The sequence below is a fragment of the Carassius auratus genome, chromosome 35 (assembly GCF_003368295.1).
Source record: "Carassius auratus strain Wakin chromosome 35, ASM336829v1, whole genome shotgun sequence".
NCBI classification, from domain to species: Eukaryota; Metazoa; Chordata; class Actinopteri; order Cypriniformes; family Cyprinidae; genus Carassius; species Carassius auratus.
Genome location: NC_039277.1, coordinates 9,029,900 through 9,049,299, shown reverse-complemented (window position 1 = coordinate 9,049,299; position 19,400 = coordinate 9,029,900). Strand labels below are relative to the sequence as shown.

Genomic DNA, 19,400 nt, shown 5'->3' with positions numbered 1-19,400 from the left:
ATATTAAAATTACTACTATTACAAAGTGTCGGTTTAGTAAATATTTTGTTTTTTTTTTAAGTTTTTGTAAAAACAGTAATATTGTGAAATATTATTACACTTCATTCCATTTGAATATACTTTAAACTGTAATTTATTAATGTGATGGAAAAGCTGAATTTTCTGCCACCATTACTCCAGTATTCCAGTATCAGTGTCACAAGATCCTTCAGAAATCATTGAGCTGATTTATTAATATGCTAATTTGGTACACAAAAAACACTTTTTCTTATTATAAATACTTTATTTTTGTGGAAAACTTGATGCAAGTTTGAAATAATAGCATTTATTTGAAACATGAATATTCTGTAATATTACTTTTGATTAATTGAATGCATACTTGTTGTATTTCCTTTTTTTTATGTAGTGTATTTTGTAGTGTATTTTAAAATGTAGTGTTTTCATTTTCATTAATTTTCATTTTCATGTTTTAATTTTCTTTCTTTTGCTTGTTTATTTCTCTTACTTATCCAGGCTTGCAATCCCAAATATCACGACTATGACAAAACAGGCTCCATCTGCATTAGCGAACGAATCAACGACACACTGACTCGTTACCGATGGCTCATTAGCGCCCCTAGTGGTCCGAATGGTGTCACCAGCCCCTTGAGAGAGGCAGACTTTGAAACCTTCTTTACTTCCTCCAAGATGATCACCCTAGACTCCATTTACTTCCAAGCGGGTTCTAGAGTGCAGTGTGCGGCCCGTGCCGTGAACTCTAATGGGGATGAGGGGTTGGAGCTGAGCAGCCCCATTGTGTCTATTAGCATGGAGGAAGGTGAGCCCAAAACCATCACATTAAGAGGAATCATATAAAAATGCTTTGCTTTGTATACCGGCACCAAAGACATTATGCTTTTGCTGAGCTGCTGGTTATAATACACCATTTGCAATGTGGAATTAGACTGTCAGTAGGTGGTAATATGCTTCAAGTAATGTAACATGTCTTTGATGTTCCTGGGCAGGGATGTGCCAGCCACGTAAATTGGGCACAGTAGGTGCTGAGCCCTTTTCTGCCAAACTGCGTTATACAGGTGCCGAAGACCCTGAATATGCCAATCTCATCAAGCTCGCTGTCACCATGCCCCACATAGATGGTGAGAGAATTATTTCCCCTCTGGCTGCCAGGTTGTTTTGCTTAGTTCAGCCCCTCTGAGACAAACCCCTCTCACATATCCCTTGGGGAAAATGCTGGCATTCTTGCTGGATTTATGTGTCTGCTGTCAAAACTAAATATTACAGCTCTGTTCAAAATTCCTAAATCAAAGTCTGAATGATGCATAAACATGAAGTGTCATGTCACACATTTGCCAACAACATTTTCCATCAAAATGATGTCTGGGAAGAAAATACTAAAAGGGTGAAAAGTATTTTAAAGTATTTGGGGGGGATATTGTCACAAGTTTCATGCAAGAAATCTAGACCATTTGACTAAATATGGTTGCATTAAATTTACCTTCCTAACTCATCAAAAGCCGTTTGCTTGTAACTGTACTTTTCCATAGCTTTCCCACAATACAGTGACACGCCGAAATAACTCCCTTTACTGCAGAAAAAATTAGCATTTTAACAATTATTCCAGATAAAAATGAATATTCTAATGTCATTTACTCACCCGCATGTTGTTCCAAACCTGTATGACTTAATTTCTTTTGTGAACACACAAAGATACACTTTTGAATTGTCCAAGAATGGAAAGCTATAAAATGTTCATTTATAGTGTTGTGTTTAAGATTTTGTCCAAAAAACAACACTATAAAAGTCGTCCATATAACTACAATAAATATACACTATATTCCAAATCTAAAACCATATGGTAGCTTTGTGTAAGAAAAAGATGAAAGTCTGCAGTAAGGAAAATAGTGCATAAAAGTTGTACTAATTACTTCTATGGTTTTTTTTTAAGTTGTTTTGATTGCTGATATGTTGTTAGAAAAGAGAAGCATGCACATTCTTCAAAATATCTCCTTTTTGTGTTTAAAGTAAATAATAACTTTGCAAATGATGAGAAATTGTCATTTTGGGGTGAACTACATCTTTAAATATTATCAGGTTATGCTTCGAAACCTCAGGAGATTCATATTTTCTTTTTCAGGTTCACATTTTATTATTATATTTTATTTGTCTTATTATTAGCAGTATGACATATTCTTCTTAACCAAGGCAATATTATGAAAGTGATTTAAGTTTGTAAATTGTCATTTATTTCCTGTGCGGTGTGGTCCAGGCATGCTCCCTGTGGTCTCCACTCATGCGCTGTCCGGTTTCGAGCTGACTCTGAGCCCCGATGGCACTCGCGTGGGAAACCACAGGTGCTCCAATCTGCTGGACTTTAATGAGGTGTCCACACGACATGGCTTTCTAACCAAGGCCACCCGGAATATAGACCGTGTCGGAAGTACTCTGCCTTATCAGTACAGCCCCGTCCTCAGAGGTCAGAGCACTCTACGCTTCTACAAGAACCTGAACTTGGAGGCCTGTCTATGGGAGTTTGTGAGTTATTATGACATGTCTGAGCTGCTCACAGACTGCGGAGGAACGATCGGAACAGATGGGCAGGTGAGATGTCATAACCATTTTTAGAATCCTCTGAATTCTATTGATTAGTGGTTCATCACATGCAACTGTTCTAGTCCTAGAGCTAAAAGAATCCATGTAAAAGAATTTCTAGGGTTGAGAAGACAATAGATATTCATATTCTTCATTTATCTGTTTACATATCTTCACTCCTGTTGATGCATTTACACCACTATAGCCAGATCACAGCAAAACTTGCATTGTAAAAGTGGCCCAAAGTAGATTTTTTTTCTCTCATAATTTAATTTCCTGGCTTCACTGTATGTGTTTTGGTACCATTCATATGCTATACTATAAACTATGTATAAGAGTGAAAACTAGTATATTTAAATATAAGTAGGTTTCTTCTTTTAGTTTTTTTTTTTATTGTTTGTTTTCATCTATTATGCACAGCACTTAGTGACAGCCATAACTGTTTTCGGGTTTTAATTCTGCCACATTCCTCATAGTTCTCAGTAGAAGAGGAGATTGACTTCACTGTAACCCATTGGGCTTCTTTATTCATTTCATTTCAGCATTTGAGGTCATGTTTAAATAACTCCCCCTCTAATCCAGTCTCTAAATGTCTGAATGAGCTATGTTATTACAAAAATAAGCCTTAAAGTCTGCAATAGCTCCGTAAAACGAGACATGAATTCAAAACGCATCTAAAAGATATGTGGTCGGATCCTGCTGAGGATATCGAACAGAGCCGGGTGAATATGAAAAGCCTGAATCTTTTTTCCCTCAGGATGGGAATTTGACAATGTTCATGGGGATTTTTCTCGTCTTGATTAAACCCAGTCCAGCAGGTGTTCGGACCGGCCTCATTAACGAGGAGCACATTTTTATAGCCTGGTATTTTGATTATAATTGACTATGTAAATGAGCGAATGTTTCTTTCAATCAAAGCAGATTATGCTTTGAGACAACTAATCTTTTCCTCTGACAAAATGCATCTTGGCTTATTGATGAAATTTACTTTGTCAAACAGCCAGTGCTTATTAATAGCAACCTCTAGTGGAGAATCTTAAAAAGTCTTGTTGCAGTATTTGTAGCTGTTCCTCTTCAGTATCATTTGACTGTGTTTTTGAAAGGTGCTGAACCTGGTGCAGTCATATATGACCCTGCGAGTTCCTCTCCACGTCTCATACGTGTTTCATTCCCCTGTGGGAGCAGGAGGCTGGCAACACTTTGACCTGCATTCAGAACTGCGGCTCACCTTTGTGTATGACACTGCCATCCTGTGGAGGGATGGTGTCTGCAGCCCCCCTCAGGCAGAACTGCAAGGCAAGTCATGAATTTGAGAAAATCTCCTAAAGAATGTTCCATTAAAAACTTAAATTGGGGAAATTAAATAGGAGAACTTTTCTGTCCCATAGGATTAGAAAAATATTATAATAAAAAAATCTTTCTTGCTTTATAGGACATAGCTTTAAAGGTAACACTTTAGAATTAGTTAGCTTCATAAGTTAACATGAATTAATAATAAGAAATTGTTCTACAGCATTTATTAATATTAGTTACGGTAATTTCTACATTTACTAATACAGTTTTAAAATCAAAACTTGTATTTGTTAACATGAACACATTGTGAATTAACATAAACAACAAACACTTACATTTTTACTAACATCAACGAAATATAATAAATGCTTTAATAATTTTTTTCCACTCATTTTTCATTGTTGATTTTAAATTGGCCAGAATTTCTCTATTTTTGCATTCTAATTTCCCTTCCATAATAAATGTTTAGGAAGAGTTAAAAACAGGGCAATTTTGTGCCTTTTCTATGAATATAAAATTCTGTTTTCAATACATTTGTGTTATTTATGTGTACAATTTGTCATTTTTCTTTTATATTTGACTGTCATGGAAATGGAGAGTAATTCTCTGCCATATTCCCATATTCTTGGAATACAAGTGTCACATGTAGAAGATTAGTGGGAAGTCATACAATATTTATAATGAAAAGATAATCACATTTTCTCTGCAGGAACTTTATATCCAACCAGCATGAGGATTAATGAGCAGGGAAGGCTTGTGGTGAACTTCCGCACAGAAGCTCGCTTCAGGGGGTTGTTTGTAGCGGAACATTATGGTAAGTTTTGGCATCTATGAAATCTTATGAATTATATCCATTCTTATTAATTAGGGGTTTAAGTACGTAGTGCTGAAACCCTGTTGTAATTACAATTTTCAAAGATCAGTATTCTGACCTAAAAGTGATCAGGCAGACCAAACCGTAAGGCGTAGAGACCTGAAACTTTTGAGGGATGGTAGTAATCCCCCAGTTTGCAACACAACCAAAACATTGCCCTGATCAGCCTGATGGAACGCTACAGCTATCAAAACATCAAAATTGCAACTAAACCACTTGTCACAGACTTAAGTGTCTCATATAATCGGAATCCATGGGTCATGATGAACAAAAAATGCTAAATTTAGGTGAAGTGTTCAGCTATTTTGGATTTTTTTTTGAAAAACCTACTTTTGTGATTTAGTCCTAGGTATTTTGCCCGATCTGAACCAAACAATTTCTCTGGAGGGTGACTATCAATAATTATCAAAAACACCTTGAGGTTTCTACTCGTCATTCCAAAGCAATGCCAAAACATTTGAAAGAAGCGGGGTCAATTTTACAAAAACTTTTTAACGGAATGAGACATTTATACCAAACTGAAAATGGCTTCATGTTTGAAAATTCACACCCAGTGTCTGTGTCCAAATGGCTAATGAAGTTTGAGCACCTATTAGACGGGGTTAATGGAGGCCGAGCAGAACGAAACTCGATGAGACTGTTTGTTTCACAGCCCTAAAGGTCTTTAAAATTTTTTAAAGAAATCGGGGCACTGGGGGGCCATATCACATTTTTTAATCTTGAAAATGTTATATTGCGCAACATTTCACATCTCTTTATCTGAACAACTGTGCAATTGCTGTCAATCAAATTGTTCATTAAATATTTGAGAATATATATATTGAAGGAAAAAAAACTATTGTTGCGAACTAGTCCTAGGTTTTTCACTCAGAAACCCACTGCAGTAAAATTCTCTGGACTCTCGAAGTCAATAATTATCAAAAAGATTTGTCTTTACACTTTGGATAGATGTAACAGGGTCATTTAGAAAAAGGCTAAACTAAATCTCAAAACTTCATCATATTCAGCATATGGTTCTAAAGAAGCATGGCAATTTTTTATGGAGATTGCAATATAGGTATTACTATAACAGGTAAAAACTAAATAATCATATTTCTATAGTAAATTACCTGGAATTGCAAACATTTTTATTTTTAAGCACTGATTTAGGTAGATACTGGCTTGCTAAATAATAGTAATAAATAATAATAAATAAAACATTTGTTTTGCTTTGATTTGATTAAATTAACTTGCTATTTTGCTATCTTCCCTGATTACCCAGCATCCTCTGTGAAGTCCACAGTATTGAGTGCATACCACCCAGGCTTGACCTTTAACCTCACTCTGGTTAGGACTGAGCCGACCTACAGCCAGCCTGTCCAGCAATGGATGTTCATCTCAGACTTTGCTGTGAGTTGATCTCTCTTTCCCCACTTTGTGGTTTTAAGAACATTGCTGTTTACTTTTCGAGATAAACAGTTCTGGCAGTGTTGAGTCGCCACTTGATGACCAATGTAAAATCTGGGTTCTAAAGCAAAAGACTAACTTGCATGAATCCTGTGTGTTCGTGACCTGCAGGTTCGTGATTATTCAGGCACATACACAGTGAAGCTGATTCCCTGTACAGCAGCGCTGAATGTGGACTACACCTTTCCTCCAGTCTGCAACCCTAGAGAGCCCGTTACTTTTCATCTTGATATCCGCTTACAGCAGGTATACTAAAGAAATATGTCAATAAAGCAGAAGTGAAATAAATTCTCAAATTTTGGTTAGCTTTTCGTTTCAGATGTTCATTCATCTTGTTATTGATAGAATTTGTAATAGGAAAACTGTTTATTAAATTAGAAAAATGCAGATTCCAGTGTGTGTGTGTGTGTGTTCTAAATAAAATAAAATAAGATTTGCTGAATTAATCAGTTGCTTGTATATCAAAATGCAATAAAATATTTGATCAGTTAAACCAAGCTCTTCTAAAAAAGTATTATTGTCTTTACTTTCGAGGTGAGTGACCCTGTGGCGGTGGAGTTCAGTCTGAACACACAGATGTTCCTGTTGTCTAAGAAGGCATTGTGGTTGTCAGATGGATCTATGGGCTTCAGCCAGGAGAGTGATGCGGTTTTCTCTAAGGGTACATCTACTAAAACACCTAACTTAATCAGTTCAAGGGGCTATTTCTTTAAACAAGTGAATACAATCAACGCACGGAAATCACATTGCAATATGCGTTGTGACGAAGTTTTGCATGGATAAGCATCACTTAAGAACATAAAAATCTGTTGTCTGTTGTTGCACAGATGTCGAGATGTATCTTAGTTAAACAATCTAGTCATTGTGTAATTTCTAGAACTGCCATTCTTGTGATTTATGTTTGACTGAGCTGGTTCTCTTCAAGGTGACACAATCTATGGACGGGTGATGGTGGACCCTGTGCAGAACTTGGGTGACTCTTTCTACTGTAACATTGAGAAGGTGTATCTGTGCACCGGCGCTGATGGATATGTTCCTAAATACAACCCCGCCAAGTCTGAGTTTGGATGCTTTGCAGACTCTCCATCCCTGCTGTACCGATTCAAAATTATTGTGAGTATACTAATTGAAGTCATTGTTAAGTGAAACAAAGTTTTGTAAAAAAAAATAACATAAATAGAAAAAAGTTGCAATGTTGGCAACTAACTGAAACTAAAAATGTCTCAAATGAAAACTTAAATTAATATAAATTAAAGCTAAATAGAAATATAAAAAGACAAAATAATAAAAATGTCAAAAACAAAATTACTAAATGCTAATTCAAAATAAGAAATGTTATATAAAACTATAATATTATATAAATAATACTCAAAATGACACTGTGTATAAGTTTTCAAAAATAAAATGCAAGCACATAATATTTTTATATTAATATTTGTATTTTATTTGATAATAAATTATACATTTATTTAAATAACTACTGCTACTACTACTACTACTACTAATAATAATAATAATAGTTTGTCTGAAAAAAATCTCATGACTCCACCTATCCTCTAGGACAAAGCCCAGCCAGAGACTCAGGTCAAGAGTTTTGGGGACGTGGGTTTCAAGGCCCTGCTGGCTGTAGATGACCCCTCGGCTCTATCTTTGGTGAAGCAGCCAGGATCTGATGGATTCAGGCTGGATTCTACTCCTCTTTTCCAGGTCTAATCTTTTTGATGGTTTATTAATAAAGGAATGACTACTGTATATACAGTGGTGTACTGCAAATCTGTGACATCCTATACTGGATTTCTGTCATTTACAATGTCAGTCTTGCTAAAACCCTCTATAATCCTTCTTGTCTGTAGGTGGCAGTAGGGAGGGAGTGGTTCATTCACACCATCTACACTGTTCATTCAAAAGACAACGCCAAGCGTGGCATTGGCAAACGCAGTGTAGAGTACCACTCAATAACATCAGGTGACCTTGTACCAGCGGAGGCCAGAGGACGCTTCCGGCGGTCCATCAGAGAAGTCCCGATACTGGCGGAGGAGATCGGACCAGAGAGCAACCGAGGAACGAATATCATACACATCGCTCTGGACCGCCGCCATCGTCACTCTGTGTCTGTGGAGGAACTGTTCGCAGACAGACTGTCTCCACGGGAGCTCAGTGGACGAGGTGCAGAAGGAGACGTGGTGACTGTGGCAGGAGCCGTCGTGGGACTGCTTCTCACCATCCTCATGGTTATGGTGTTGGCACTGATGGTTCGCTCAAGGCGGACGCCTGTGAAAAAGGCCCCAAGAGTCTCGTCCAGCCTGCAGCCTGTTATAGTTAGAAGCAGCATTGGAAATGGTGACAGCTCAGAGGTCTAAAGGACTAATGGACTACTTGGATGGAGACTGTACTGTACTTCTGCTTTGTCATACATTGGATCCGTTTGTTTTGTTTTATTTGTTTTAAACAAGTGCCTCTGACAAGTTTTATCTTACAGAGAAATCACGACCCAGTTCATCACCAGCCCAAAGAAATCATTTTTAGTGATGTTTTATGTTGTAATGTAATTTTTGCTTGTCCAGTAATGGATTGTTGAGGTCTACCCAGTGTTCAGAGTTCTCAGAGTCCCCACAATGTCCTACTCATTTTTTGGAAATGGAGTGAATGAGTGACTGAATAAAGGCGGTAAAATAAAAAAATAAACCATAAATGAATTCATCCTTTAATACATGAAATATTCATAGTTTTAATTAGGGGTGCTCCGATCATGATCGGCCGATCGTTATGCGCATCTTGTCAGTAAAGCCGGTTTTCTATTCAGTGGTTAATTCCATCAGGTGCGTGATTTCACATTGAGCAGCTGTTACTACACAGAGCCGTTGTTAATAGAGAAGATGCGCAAATCCACTTCATTTTCAGCGTTTTTTGGCGCATCTTCTCAGTTAACAACGGCTCTGTGTAGTAACAGCTGCTCTATGTGAAATCACGCCCCTGAGGGAATTAACCACTGATTAGAGAACCGGCTTTACTGACGAGATGCGCATTAACGATCGGCCGATCGTGATCGGAGCACCCCTAGTTTTAATATTATTTTATGCTAGTGGATGTATTAACAGAAACAAGATCTCGTTTGCTTCCATTTTAGTTTCATTAAATTCCTAAATTAATTCCAAAAATAATGTTTTGATTAACAAAAAGAAAATAATAAGAATTATAGTGTGAATAAAAGTATAATAAACAATCAAAGAAGGTTACAATTAATATTATTATTAACAATATTATTTTTTAAGTTAATATTTATTATTGTTGTTGTTACTCTTATTTTTTTCCAAACTTTAGTTGTGAATACATTTAAAAAATAATAATAATAATAATAATAATAAAGAATATTTCAATCAAAGTGGTACAGTAATTAAAAGTTTCCTTAAGAAAATGTCTAAAAATAAAAGTAACGGGCCCATCACTTTAAACACTGGGTAACACCATATGGGTAATAAAGAGGCATATACAAAGACATTATGAAAAGAAAAGTAAGTTAAAAGTCGTTTCATATGGGTCATGTGCATTCAAATGAACTGAACACGACACTGACCCCTTTATTAATTCAATGTGTTAATATTTGCTTGTATTACAGTATTGGCTACTGTATTTCGGGATATGTGATGGCTTTGGAGAATATGACTTTTCCTCAGTTGCTCAGTGTGTTTTACAGATATGCTGATTTTTAACAGCAAGTGCCAAGCTTTTAATGGAGAAATGCTGAACATGCATTTCATATCGCACTGTCAAACAGTTGTTGTCACAAAGTTTACATTCAGTCTGTCAGATGTTGTCAAATTTCATGTTGCTGCCGCTGTTTCTATTTATTATCATTTAAGCATTGTATTCATGAGAGCTGTACTGTACGTATTAAATATTGCAGTCTTATCTCAGAGTGTCGTTTTAAAATAAGAAAAACTGTGACACAGGAAATCTTCAGATTTCCAAATTTGTGTTTAACTATTGTAGCTAACTTTTTTTTTTTTTAGACCAGATTCACTTTTCTCTGACAATGGTTTATCAACTATTACTTTTTTGTCTTCTGTTGTTAGATAAATCAAACTTTTTATGCATCCATGAAAAACCAGCATCCTATAGTCAAATCCAGTTCACCTCCTGACAAATGTATTCCTCATCAGGCTGATAATCTTTCAAAAGAAATGTGCTATGCAATAAAATCAGTGGATTGATTCCATATTCACAGAGGATTTTAAAGGTTACAAACATGAGCACGATGTTGGGCACAATGAAACACTAATTATGTTTGAAATGGTATTTATGTTGAGATACTGTGGGGGTTTTTTGTACATGGTTCACTCCTAAATATTTACAGTACTAAATGCATTTTTATGTACTGGGCCTTGAAGCACAAAATAAACTAAGTCTTGAGACTTGAAATCTTTTAATGTCTTATAAGTGTACTGAACATTTGTTCTGTTCAGTTGTAGATAATTCATAGTCACTGAGGATTCTCATTGAACTGTATTCGATGCAGACATTTCAAAATAGAGTAAACAAAATGAAATGAAAATGATCAAGAATCAAGACTGCAACAGCCTGGTTAACATGTCAACACAATAATGTGATTTTTGGATCACAGGTCACTTAAGGTGAAGTTATGAGTACATCAGATAACCACTTTCCAACCTATTGAGTTCAGGAAACCAGACTTTTACAGTACCTTATCAGTATGAGATCACTCCCACCAGGAACTGTTAATCAAGTGATTTAGATCGGTAGAGTCACATCGTCTTATGGAAAGATAAACTGTTGCTTCTCTGAAGCTATTGAGCTTAAGAATTATGCATCAAACAAATTAACTGACACCAGCAGTCCGATAGCGATCAATTCTTACATTTGTCGTGTTAGGCAACAATGAAGTGGGAGAAGGATCCGAAATCTGTTTCAACACTTGAACACGAAGTGCTGTGAGGTGTTGATCTCCTGGAGCACCAAAGGGTCCTAACATCTGGAACACACAGATGAGGCCCTGAAGCAGGTGCAGAAGCTCCTCAATCAGGAGGACACAGACAAAAGCACCTTAAAGTGAAGGTTCTCTAGGCCAGAGACTCGGGACATGCTTCATCTGTCATGTCTCGCTGTACAAAGACTTTTAATGTATCTATTGATGTCCCTTTCCTCCAGGCTTGAAGCACAAAATGTGGTTGAATCTGTTGCTGCGTCAAAAGCTGGAGACTCCGAGCATGGGGCATCTGTTACTGTCTCTAGGAGGCTTAGAACACTGTGTATATGCTTTTGTCTCACCAGATGGGAGACAAGAAGTGTCTGTTGGATAGGGAAGAGATTACATTTTTTGTGCTTCTCCATTTCAGGACAGCTGGTATCAGAGCACACCCAGAGTAGACCACTCTTCTTTCTCCTTGGAGCTCATTTGCATGAATAACACAGAAGTCTTGAAAGTTTTACCAATGCATTTATCACTTTCCAACCCACAATCACAGTACCTTTGGCAATGTAACTGAAGTCCTTCTGAACACAATGGAAAAAGATTGAACTGTCATACATACATTCAATTGTCTGTTAAGAACTGAGTTTGTGTTATGTGTTGCACAGCACTGAGAATGCGTATTTCTCTGAATAAGTAAAATGAAAGTGATGTAGTTTGCATCAGTTTTAAGATTTTAAAACCTAGTTATGAATGGATTTGGATAGATCTGTTTATCTCTCTCAGTTTCACCCAGTGCTGCTGCATTCGGAGGTATAGGGATTTTTATTTTATTTTATGCCAGCTAGGCCAAAACCTAAGGGATTAGTCTCTAAGTGGGTGAAAGGCAGGAACTGCGTGAACCAATGAGAAGTCCTGTCCTTCTTCTTGCCCTCTGGCTGCTATCAAATCACTATCTGATGGTGATGGACAGTTTGTTTGTGTTAGTCCACCAAGATCCACTCGAAATGTAGAAGACCTATGTCCACTGTTATGGTGAAGCCCTGACATAGACAGACCTGGCCCTGAAATGTGCTGTTCACCACTATAAACATAATAAAACCACTTTATTTGATAGAACTGTTTTAAAACATAATATGTATAATACAGGCCGCCTAAAACAATGGTAATCAATTTACAACAAGAAACTTAGATGGAAAGCTCAAATCACTAGAGTCAGAAAAAAAAATATATTATTATATATAAGTTTAATATAATAATATTTAGGAAGAGTGTAATTCTTTCAAACGAACTGTTCGACAGAACCGATTTGAGACCCACGAAACGTAACCAATCAGATTCACCACAAGCCCCCACGTGACTGAACCAGGAAGTGAGTGCAGAATGGGCTGCTCTTTCTCTTCCGTGTACAATCCTTTCTGGCCCAGTAAAGCAGTTACACTATTGTTTGGGAAAACATGGCCACTGCCGGAGATTCGAGAGGAGAGCTTCAGAAGGAATTAGTCTGTTCTATTTGCCTCGATTACTTCGACGACCCCGTCATTTTAAAATGCGGCCACAATTTCTGCCGCATGTGCATTTTGATGCATTGGGAGGAAAATGGAGGCGATGATGTGGGTTACCAGTGTCCGGAGTGCAGGATGGTGCGTGGCTTGTTTTGATAAACGTTGCTAGATTTTGGGGTTGCCTGGTTACAGCTGCTTGAATTAACTTAAGGGATTTCTATATATTCGCGTCTAAATCATGCAGAGCGACTTAAACCGGGAGTCTGAATAACAACCGGACTTTACTGTGTTGTTGATAATAGGTGTGATTGATTTCTCCGACCTGTTTATTGTGTCACAAGATACAAATCACCGCACGAGCCTTTTGTCGGTACAGCACCGATACTTTTCTGCGCCGTGTACATGCAACTTTGTCCTTTTTTGCAGGTGTTCGCAAAAATGAGTTTCACCAAAAACTACCTAGTAAAGAACTTGGTGGATAAACTGAGCGACTTCGACTATCTGAAGACGTGTAGGCCCTCAGCACCCGCGAAACCCGTGAAGATGGACGGGAAATGTGAGCGACACCACGAGGAGCTCAAACTGTACTGCCACACGGACAGGAAGCCCATCTGCGTGGTGTGTCGCGAGTCCAGAGCCCACAGGTGAGGCGCAGTCACCTGAACGTGTTCCCCAATAGACCTTTTTAGGTTTGTAAACATTCAGGATGCGCGCGCATCATGGTTGCAGAAAACCCGGGAGCGAATAGCCTTTGCGGATAGAGAATTACAGGGATACATAATCAAATTGTTAGTTTTAAAAAGATTGCCGATTATATTGAGGAGTTGTCAATTTCAAAATGTTCTCTGCTTATTTCAAGAGCTTGTCACTCAGCGATAAGCTGTTATTCAGTGAAATTGACGTTAGATAGTGGGATAGTCTTACAGATCCGAAACAGGGATGGCGTTTTTTTGTGTGCAGATACTATCTAGTGGCAGAAAATGACGTTTTCAACTGGAATAAAAGAATAATAATAAATAAAAAAATGATTTTATATTTCAAAATTCTGAATTTATTCTCACAGTTCCGAAATTATATCTAACAATTCTAATAAGAAAAAACAACTCTTCATTCTCTCTTTTCCACTCAGCTTTTTTTTTTTTTTTTAAGTCGAGTTATAAAGTCTTCATTTGGATATATAAACTTCCATTTGCCAGGGAAATGACTCAGAATTGTGAGATAAAATAAATAAATGTTATGTAAAATGTTAATAGTAAGGTCTGTAGGGTTAATACAATACATCACTGAACAGCATCTGAATATTATGTAGACCTATTGTTTAAATCAAATGTATGCTTTAAAAGTAGAGTAATCATAGCTGTTTTCATCCAAAATGTCCATTTAAACATCAGCTTTTACCTTCAAATGGCGTCTTTGACTACAGTATTCTTTAAAATTTATTTGCATTAAGATCTTGACATCAAAAGGCACAAAAATATATATATATTTCTCTTATTCCATGGATTTTTCCCATTTACCTCCACTTGTTCCCAGTGTTTTTCTGCAACCAGTATGCGCGCGCAGCTGCAAGTGACGTAACTGTGACGTTTACTCTGAATTGGTCTATACACTCACACACAACTGTTGTGTATCAAAACCTATTGATTTACTTACCTAGACATCATTTTTGGTCTTATATGCTTGCAGCTCAGTAGGTTTCAATGCTTGACCTCTGTCTTATAACCAGGTGTACTTCATCTTAGCGTTATGAATTAAAATGGCCTTGAAGCATCTAACATAGTTTTATTTATTTTTTTCTAGACACCATGATGTTGCTCCTGTACCCGAGGTTGTTGAAGACATGAAGGTTTGTTCGACATTGCTTGGTTTTTGTCTGTTGTGTAAATGATTTGATTTAGCCTTTCTGTATCTGTTACTCTTTTGTGGTGTCTATTTTTTCTCTCTTCTTGTCCTCTTTTCCTGTTGTCTTGGTCTAAATGCCCGCTAACCTTGGGGCTGGAACAAGGGGTAACAATCTGTCACCACACTGCTGTGAGATTTAGCACTTACGTTAAGTGTTTTTCTTACCAGACAGCCTTGGAAATGTCTTTAGGTAACTCGTAGGCATTGTTTGATTGCAGTTAACACCAAAAATATGGGTATCTATTGTACCATGGTGGGTAATTTTGCCCATCCAACAACTGCTGGGGCCGATTGATAATCAAATGTGTGTGAAGATTTGTAGTCTCATAGGGGAGTAGTCCTAGAAATGAATCCTGAACATTTGCAATTTTAATTAGCTTTGAATCTAAAGTGTATTGTGAATGCAGTGCTCTTTATATTTATTTTTTTATTAATAATACTTTTTTTCACTTTGTTCATAATAATTGAAATAATATTTAAAATGCTGTTTGATAAATAAACGCATATATTGTAATAAATAATGTGTTCAGAGATTATTATTTAAAAAAATTTTATTAACTTTAAATGTAATACATTTAATATATTTGGGTAATTCTAAATATATTGGGTAATATAATTAAATATAATTTGTATACAAAACTGAAAAATAAATAACACGTTTTCAAGGTATTTATATTTTATATTATTAAAATAATATTATTAAAACTATATAATATATATTTTAAATGGTTATATTATATTATTAAAATTTATTCTTTATTTATTATTATTTTTAGTTACATGTATTTTCATAGTTGTATAATTCCAAATATATTGGCTAATGTTTTTTGTTAACTTAAATTAGGTTTCCAAATTAAAACTCTAAATTAAGTTAAGTGGATCTGTCTTTAATTTTTATATTGTGTTGTATTTTACTTGATATATTTGAATTTTGAATATATTTAAACACTTTTAAAAAAACAAAATTAAAAAAAATCTAAATGGCTCATTGTTCATCAGTCACTGTGGTTGGTGGGCAAAAAAATTCTTATCCTTTTCTGGAAACTTCCACATAAGTAAAGTGTGACACATTTCACATGCATGAATTATCTGTTCCTTTGCATTATCTTTATACCCAAGGTCAAACATGTTCAAATATTAGATGGAGCGTAAAGCAACAGGTGAGCATCAGATTCTTGTGTAGAGTAATAAACAAAAAATGTTTTTAGAAAATTATTCTGTTGAATAAACACATTAAAAAAAATTATGTAACCTTTTGCACTTGAGTATTTTAACTATTTGGTTACATTGTTGGTGCTGCTACAGTAATATACCCATATATGTTGACAAGATCCAGTTCTATTGTACTTTGCATAATATTGGTGCTTTAATACTTGAAGTTGAAAGTTTCTCTTTTGTTTTAATATGCAGAGTGAGCTGAAGCTGAGACTCATCAAGCTGAATTGGCAGAAGTCCATGTGTACGCGAGTAAAGAGCACAGACGAGCAGGCCAAAACTGATGTCAAGGTATGAAAGCTCACTTGTTCCCACGCTGACTTTGCATACATACAAATGACTCCAAATTGGTGGTTATATAACCTGCTGTGGATTTATTATCCACGGGGAGCTCTTCACGCTGAATCTCAAACATCTCAACAGCTCAAAAAACAAGCCTTGAAGGAGAAGATCGAAGATGATGTCGGTGCTCTGGTTCAGTTTTTGTTGGATGAGAAGGATGATCTGCTGGAAAGGCTGGAGGTCGAAGCGGAGGCCACTATCGGGCTGATCGATGCCAACCTGAAGCGCGTGGAGAGCGAGGCAGCCAAAGTGGACAAAGCCATCACTGAAATTCAGAATCAACTAAGTGACAGCGCTAACTTTGAGGTGAAGAACTTCATACCTGCAATCATATTCCGAAACATCTCATCTATTATAAAATAAAATGTTCTTTATTACATATGTTGTTGTTTTAAAGAACAAGGAATTGTTTTTGAACATGACATGAGAGTGAAGTTGTTACCATGTTCTTCAGGCTTTCAACATCTCTCAATTGTTTATATTTTGCATTATTTTGATTTTAATATTAATGTTTAACTTTTTTTTCCTTCCAGAGTATCAGTAATTCATACTTAAGGTATGCGAATCTGTATTATTTAAATCATTTGATTCATGAACTTGTTAGCTATATCTGCGCTGCTACAAATCTGGATATTTTATGAGTTTCTGTGTTTCTAATGTGTTTTTTTTATTTTATTTTTTTTGTAGCTCCTCTCATGTAAACCTCGGCGTCCAGGCCTCTAACTCTCCTCCAGACTTCTCGGAGTTCACAGGCCCATTTCAGCTCATCATGTGGAAGAAGATGATGCACGTGTTACACACAAGTAAGTACTGTTGATGCGTTTAAGTGTGGTCACAGGCAAAATCCAGTAGGAATCTATGAGAATTTGTGTGAACGGGAAAGATTTATCCATGCAGATTCTGCATCAGGTTTAGTTAGTCATTGTGAATTTGTTTCATTGAACGAAAGAAAGTTGCTTCATACGTCACTATACTATTGACAATGGACTTTTTTTACCCTAGAAATTGAGCTAAAATACTACTATTGTGACCACATTTTCAGTAAAATATGTGGGACCCAGTCATGTGATTTGTAATTTTTGTGACAATCTTTTTGTGAGTTTTTAGTTACTGTATTTTTCGGACAATAAGTCGCACCTGAGTATAAGTCGCATCAGTCCAAAAATACGTCATGATGAGGAAAAAAAACATATATAAGTCACACCAGACTATAAGTCGCATTTATTTAGAACCAAGAGAAAACATTATAGTCTACAGCCGTGAGAGGGCGCTGACTATAAGTCGCAGGACCAGCCAAACTATGAAAGAAAGTGTGACTTATAGTCTGGAAAATACGGTATGTGCTAAACAGCTAACCAGATCTTCCCTGTTTTCCAGTGCCTCAGAATCTGACTCTGGATTTAGACACCGCTCACCCCTCATTGGCCATCAGCGACTTTGACACAAAGGTGGAGGAGGGCCGGGTGCGCTCCCAGGAGCCCGACATGCCGCAGCGTTTCACCCGTTTCTTCGGGGTGCTCGCTACCGCCCAGTATTCCAGCGGCCAGCACTACTGGGAGGTGGACGTGCGGGACAAGGGGGTCTGGTATCTGGGCGTCACCACCGAGTACAGCAACCGTAAAGGTTTTGTAAACCTATCGCCCTCTGCTGGCTACTGGAGCCTGTGTCTCCAAGACCGACTGTACGCCAACGAGGAAGACTCGCGCGTGCCTGTGGCAGACTATTGGAACTCTCCTCGCGTCGGTGTCTTCTTAGATTACGACCGGGGGCACGTTACGTTCTTCGACGCCGTCACAATGAAACGCATCTATAACTTTGTCACGTACTTCGACGAGCCCGTCTCCCCCTTCTTCAGCCCAGGAAAAAACGACCCGGGCAGCCGGCTACAGATATGTCATTTCTACTGAAAACCAAGCCATGCGTACGTGCAGTTTGCAACAAAGAAAACAAATCATGATATGCTCCTGTTTTTGTGTTTTAGTAAACATTTCAGGGCATTTTCCCTCCTGGAAGTCAGGAGTATGTTTGTTCTTAAGCTCTGCTGGGTTTTTCGGATTCAGTTGATCTGAATTTACTAGTTGCGTAGAGCTTTGATACACCATAATCTGAAGGAGTGAATTGACTTCCTCTTGCTCTTGAATTATGATGTAGCCCCACTGATTCAGGTAGAGAGGTATTGCAGGTTTTTACGCACATGCCGACTTTAGCTGCTCTGTGTCGTCTTATGTCTTAGACCTCAGTGTTGTCTTTTGTATGTCAATGTAGAGGTGAGAATAAGGATTGAATGGATTAATGGCTGATAACGTTTCAAATTGAAAAATTAGTCAAGTGATTTTAATTTTTTATTTTATTAACTGCTCTGTATTGAATTTTTTCTTCTTTATTTTACTTTTTTATTTAGTTGTCTGTTAGGGATGTATTTTTTAGACAAACTAACCCATAATGTGATGAGAGTGTTATATAAGGCTCTATGTTCGAACATTTCATAATAGCTCAGACTGCAATAGGTGCTATGCAACTTCGAGTACGCATGTTTTCGGTGACAAAGTAGATGAGATGTGCTGTGAGGAGCGTCCTTCTGTTCATTCAATTATGTCGAGATTTTCTATGAAGGAGTACATCCTGAAGCTGTGTGCCATTCATGTTGCATCATTTTTATGTAACTTTCAAAAATAGTTGAATCACTTTTGTTTTAGCAGTAGTCTAATCTAATCTCATGGGCTGATGATAAAGAGTGCTTCTGGAAATGCTCGTTTTTGTTTCAGTTTTTTTGCTGAAGCGAGCACAAAGTGACATTCCAGCACCTTTAGACTGAGGTCAGATGGTTTGTTGTTCATGTTAATATTTATAGATCTAGTTTACATACTAGAAGCACTGCAGTCATTTGTACAGAATGTCTTCTGAGCTGAGGAAGGAACAAGAAAACGCCGGACCAGGAACATGCTCTCAAAACACTTTGTGTTGCCCAGCTATGAACTACATTTCAATTAACATTTATAGTACTTTATTAATAATAATCAGGAGCAGTCTATTTTTTCATAAGAAATTAAGAACACATTGACTTTTTGTATGTGTAATTTGTTTGGATTCCTTTCAATCGCTGATTTAAGAGAGGACGGTTACATCATCTTTGAGCCTAACTGCTGGATGGCACCACAAGTACATTTATCTTTGGGAGACTTGTTAAAAACCACTGCGATGTGTGTTCAATGTTTTTCTGTGGAGTAATAGTCAAATTAAAAATAAATAACCTATGATTATTTTATCCTCAGTATTTCGTATTTCACAAGTTCCATTTATAAAATAT

The 19,400-nt window shown here is 36.9% G+C and overlaps 2 protein-coding genes across 2 annotated transcripts in view; both read left to right on the top strand.

The window, feature by feature from the left end:
- Window positions 1-8,911, top strand: part of LOC113054296 (FRAS1-related extracellular matrix protein 2-like) — a 50,418-nt gene extending 41,507 nt beyond the window's left edge. The window contains exons 14-24 of the mRNA XM_026219744.1: window positions 514-817; window positions 1,005-1,136; window positions 2,267-2,598; window positions 3,693-3,885; window positions 4,592-4,696; window positions 6,018-6,145; window positions 6,314-6,448; window positions 6,737-6,863; window positions 7,128-7,315; window positions 7,763-7,909; window positions 8,056-8,911. Of these exons, the coding sequence (XP_026075529.1) occupies window positions 514-817; window positions 1,005-1,136; window positions 2,267-2,598; window positions 3,693-3,885; window positions 4,592-4,696; window positions 6,018-6,145; window positions 6,314-6,448; window positions 6,737-6,863; window positions 7,128-7,315; window positions 7,763-7,909; window positions 8,056-8,562 (2,298 nt within the window). The 3' untranslated portion in view covers window positions 8,563-8,911. The remainder of the gene's footprint in view (window positions 1-513; window positions 818-1,004; window positions 1,137-2,266; window positions 2,599-3,692; window positions 3,886-4,591; window positions 4,697-6,017; window positions 6,146-6,313; window positions 6,449-6,736; window positions 6,864-7,127; window positions 7,316-7,762; window positions 7,910-8,055) is intronic.
- Window positions 8,912-12,586: 3,675 nt separating this feature from the next.
- On the top strand, window positions 12,587-19,353 carry LOC113054295 (zinc-binding protein A33-like). Its single transcript, XM_026219743.1, has 8 exons — window positions 12,587-12,772; window positions 13,061-13,278; window positions 14,435-14,480; window positions 15,947-16,042; window positions 16,175-16,399; window positions 16,627-16,649; window positions 16,781-16,896; window positions 17,471-19,353. Exons 1-8 carry the CDS (start codon window positions 12,587-12,589, stop codon window positions 17,998-18,000), a joined length of 1,440 nt encoding a protein of 479 aa, XP_026075528.1. The 3' UTR covers window positions 18,001-19,353.
- Window positions 19,354-19,400: the final 47 nt, after the last annotated feature.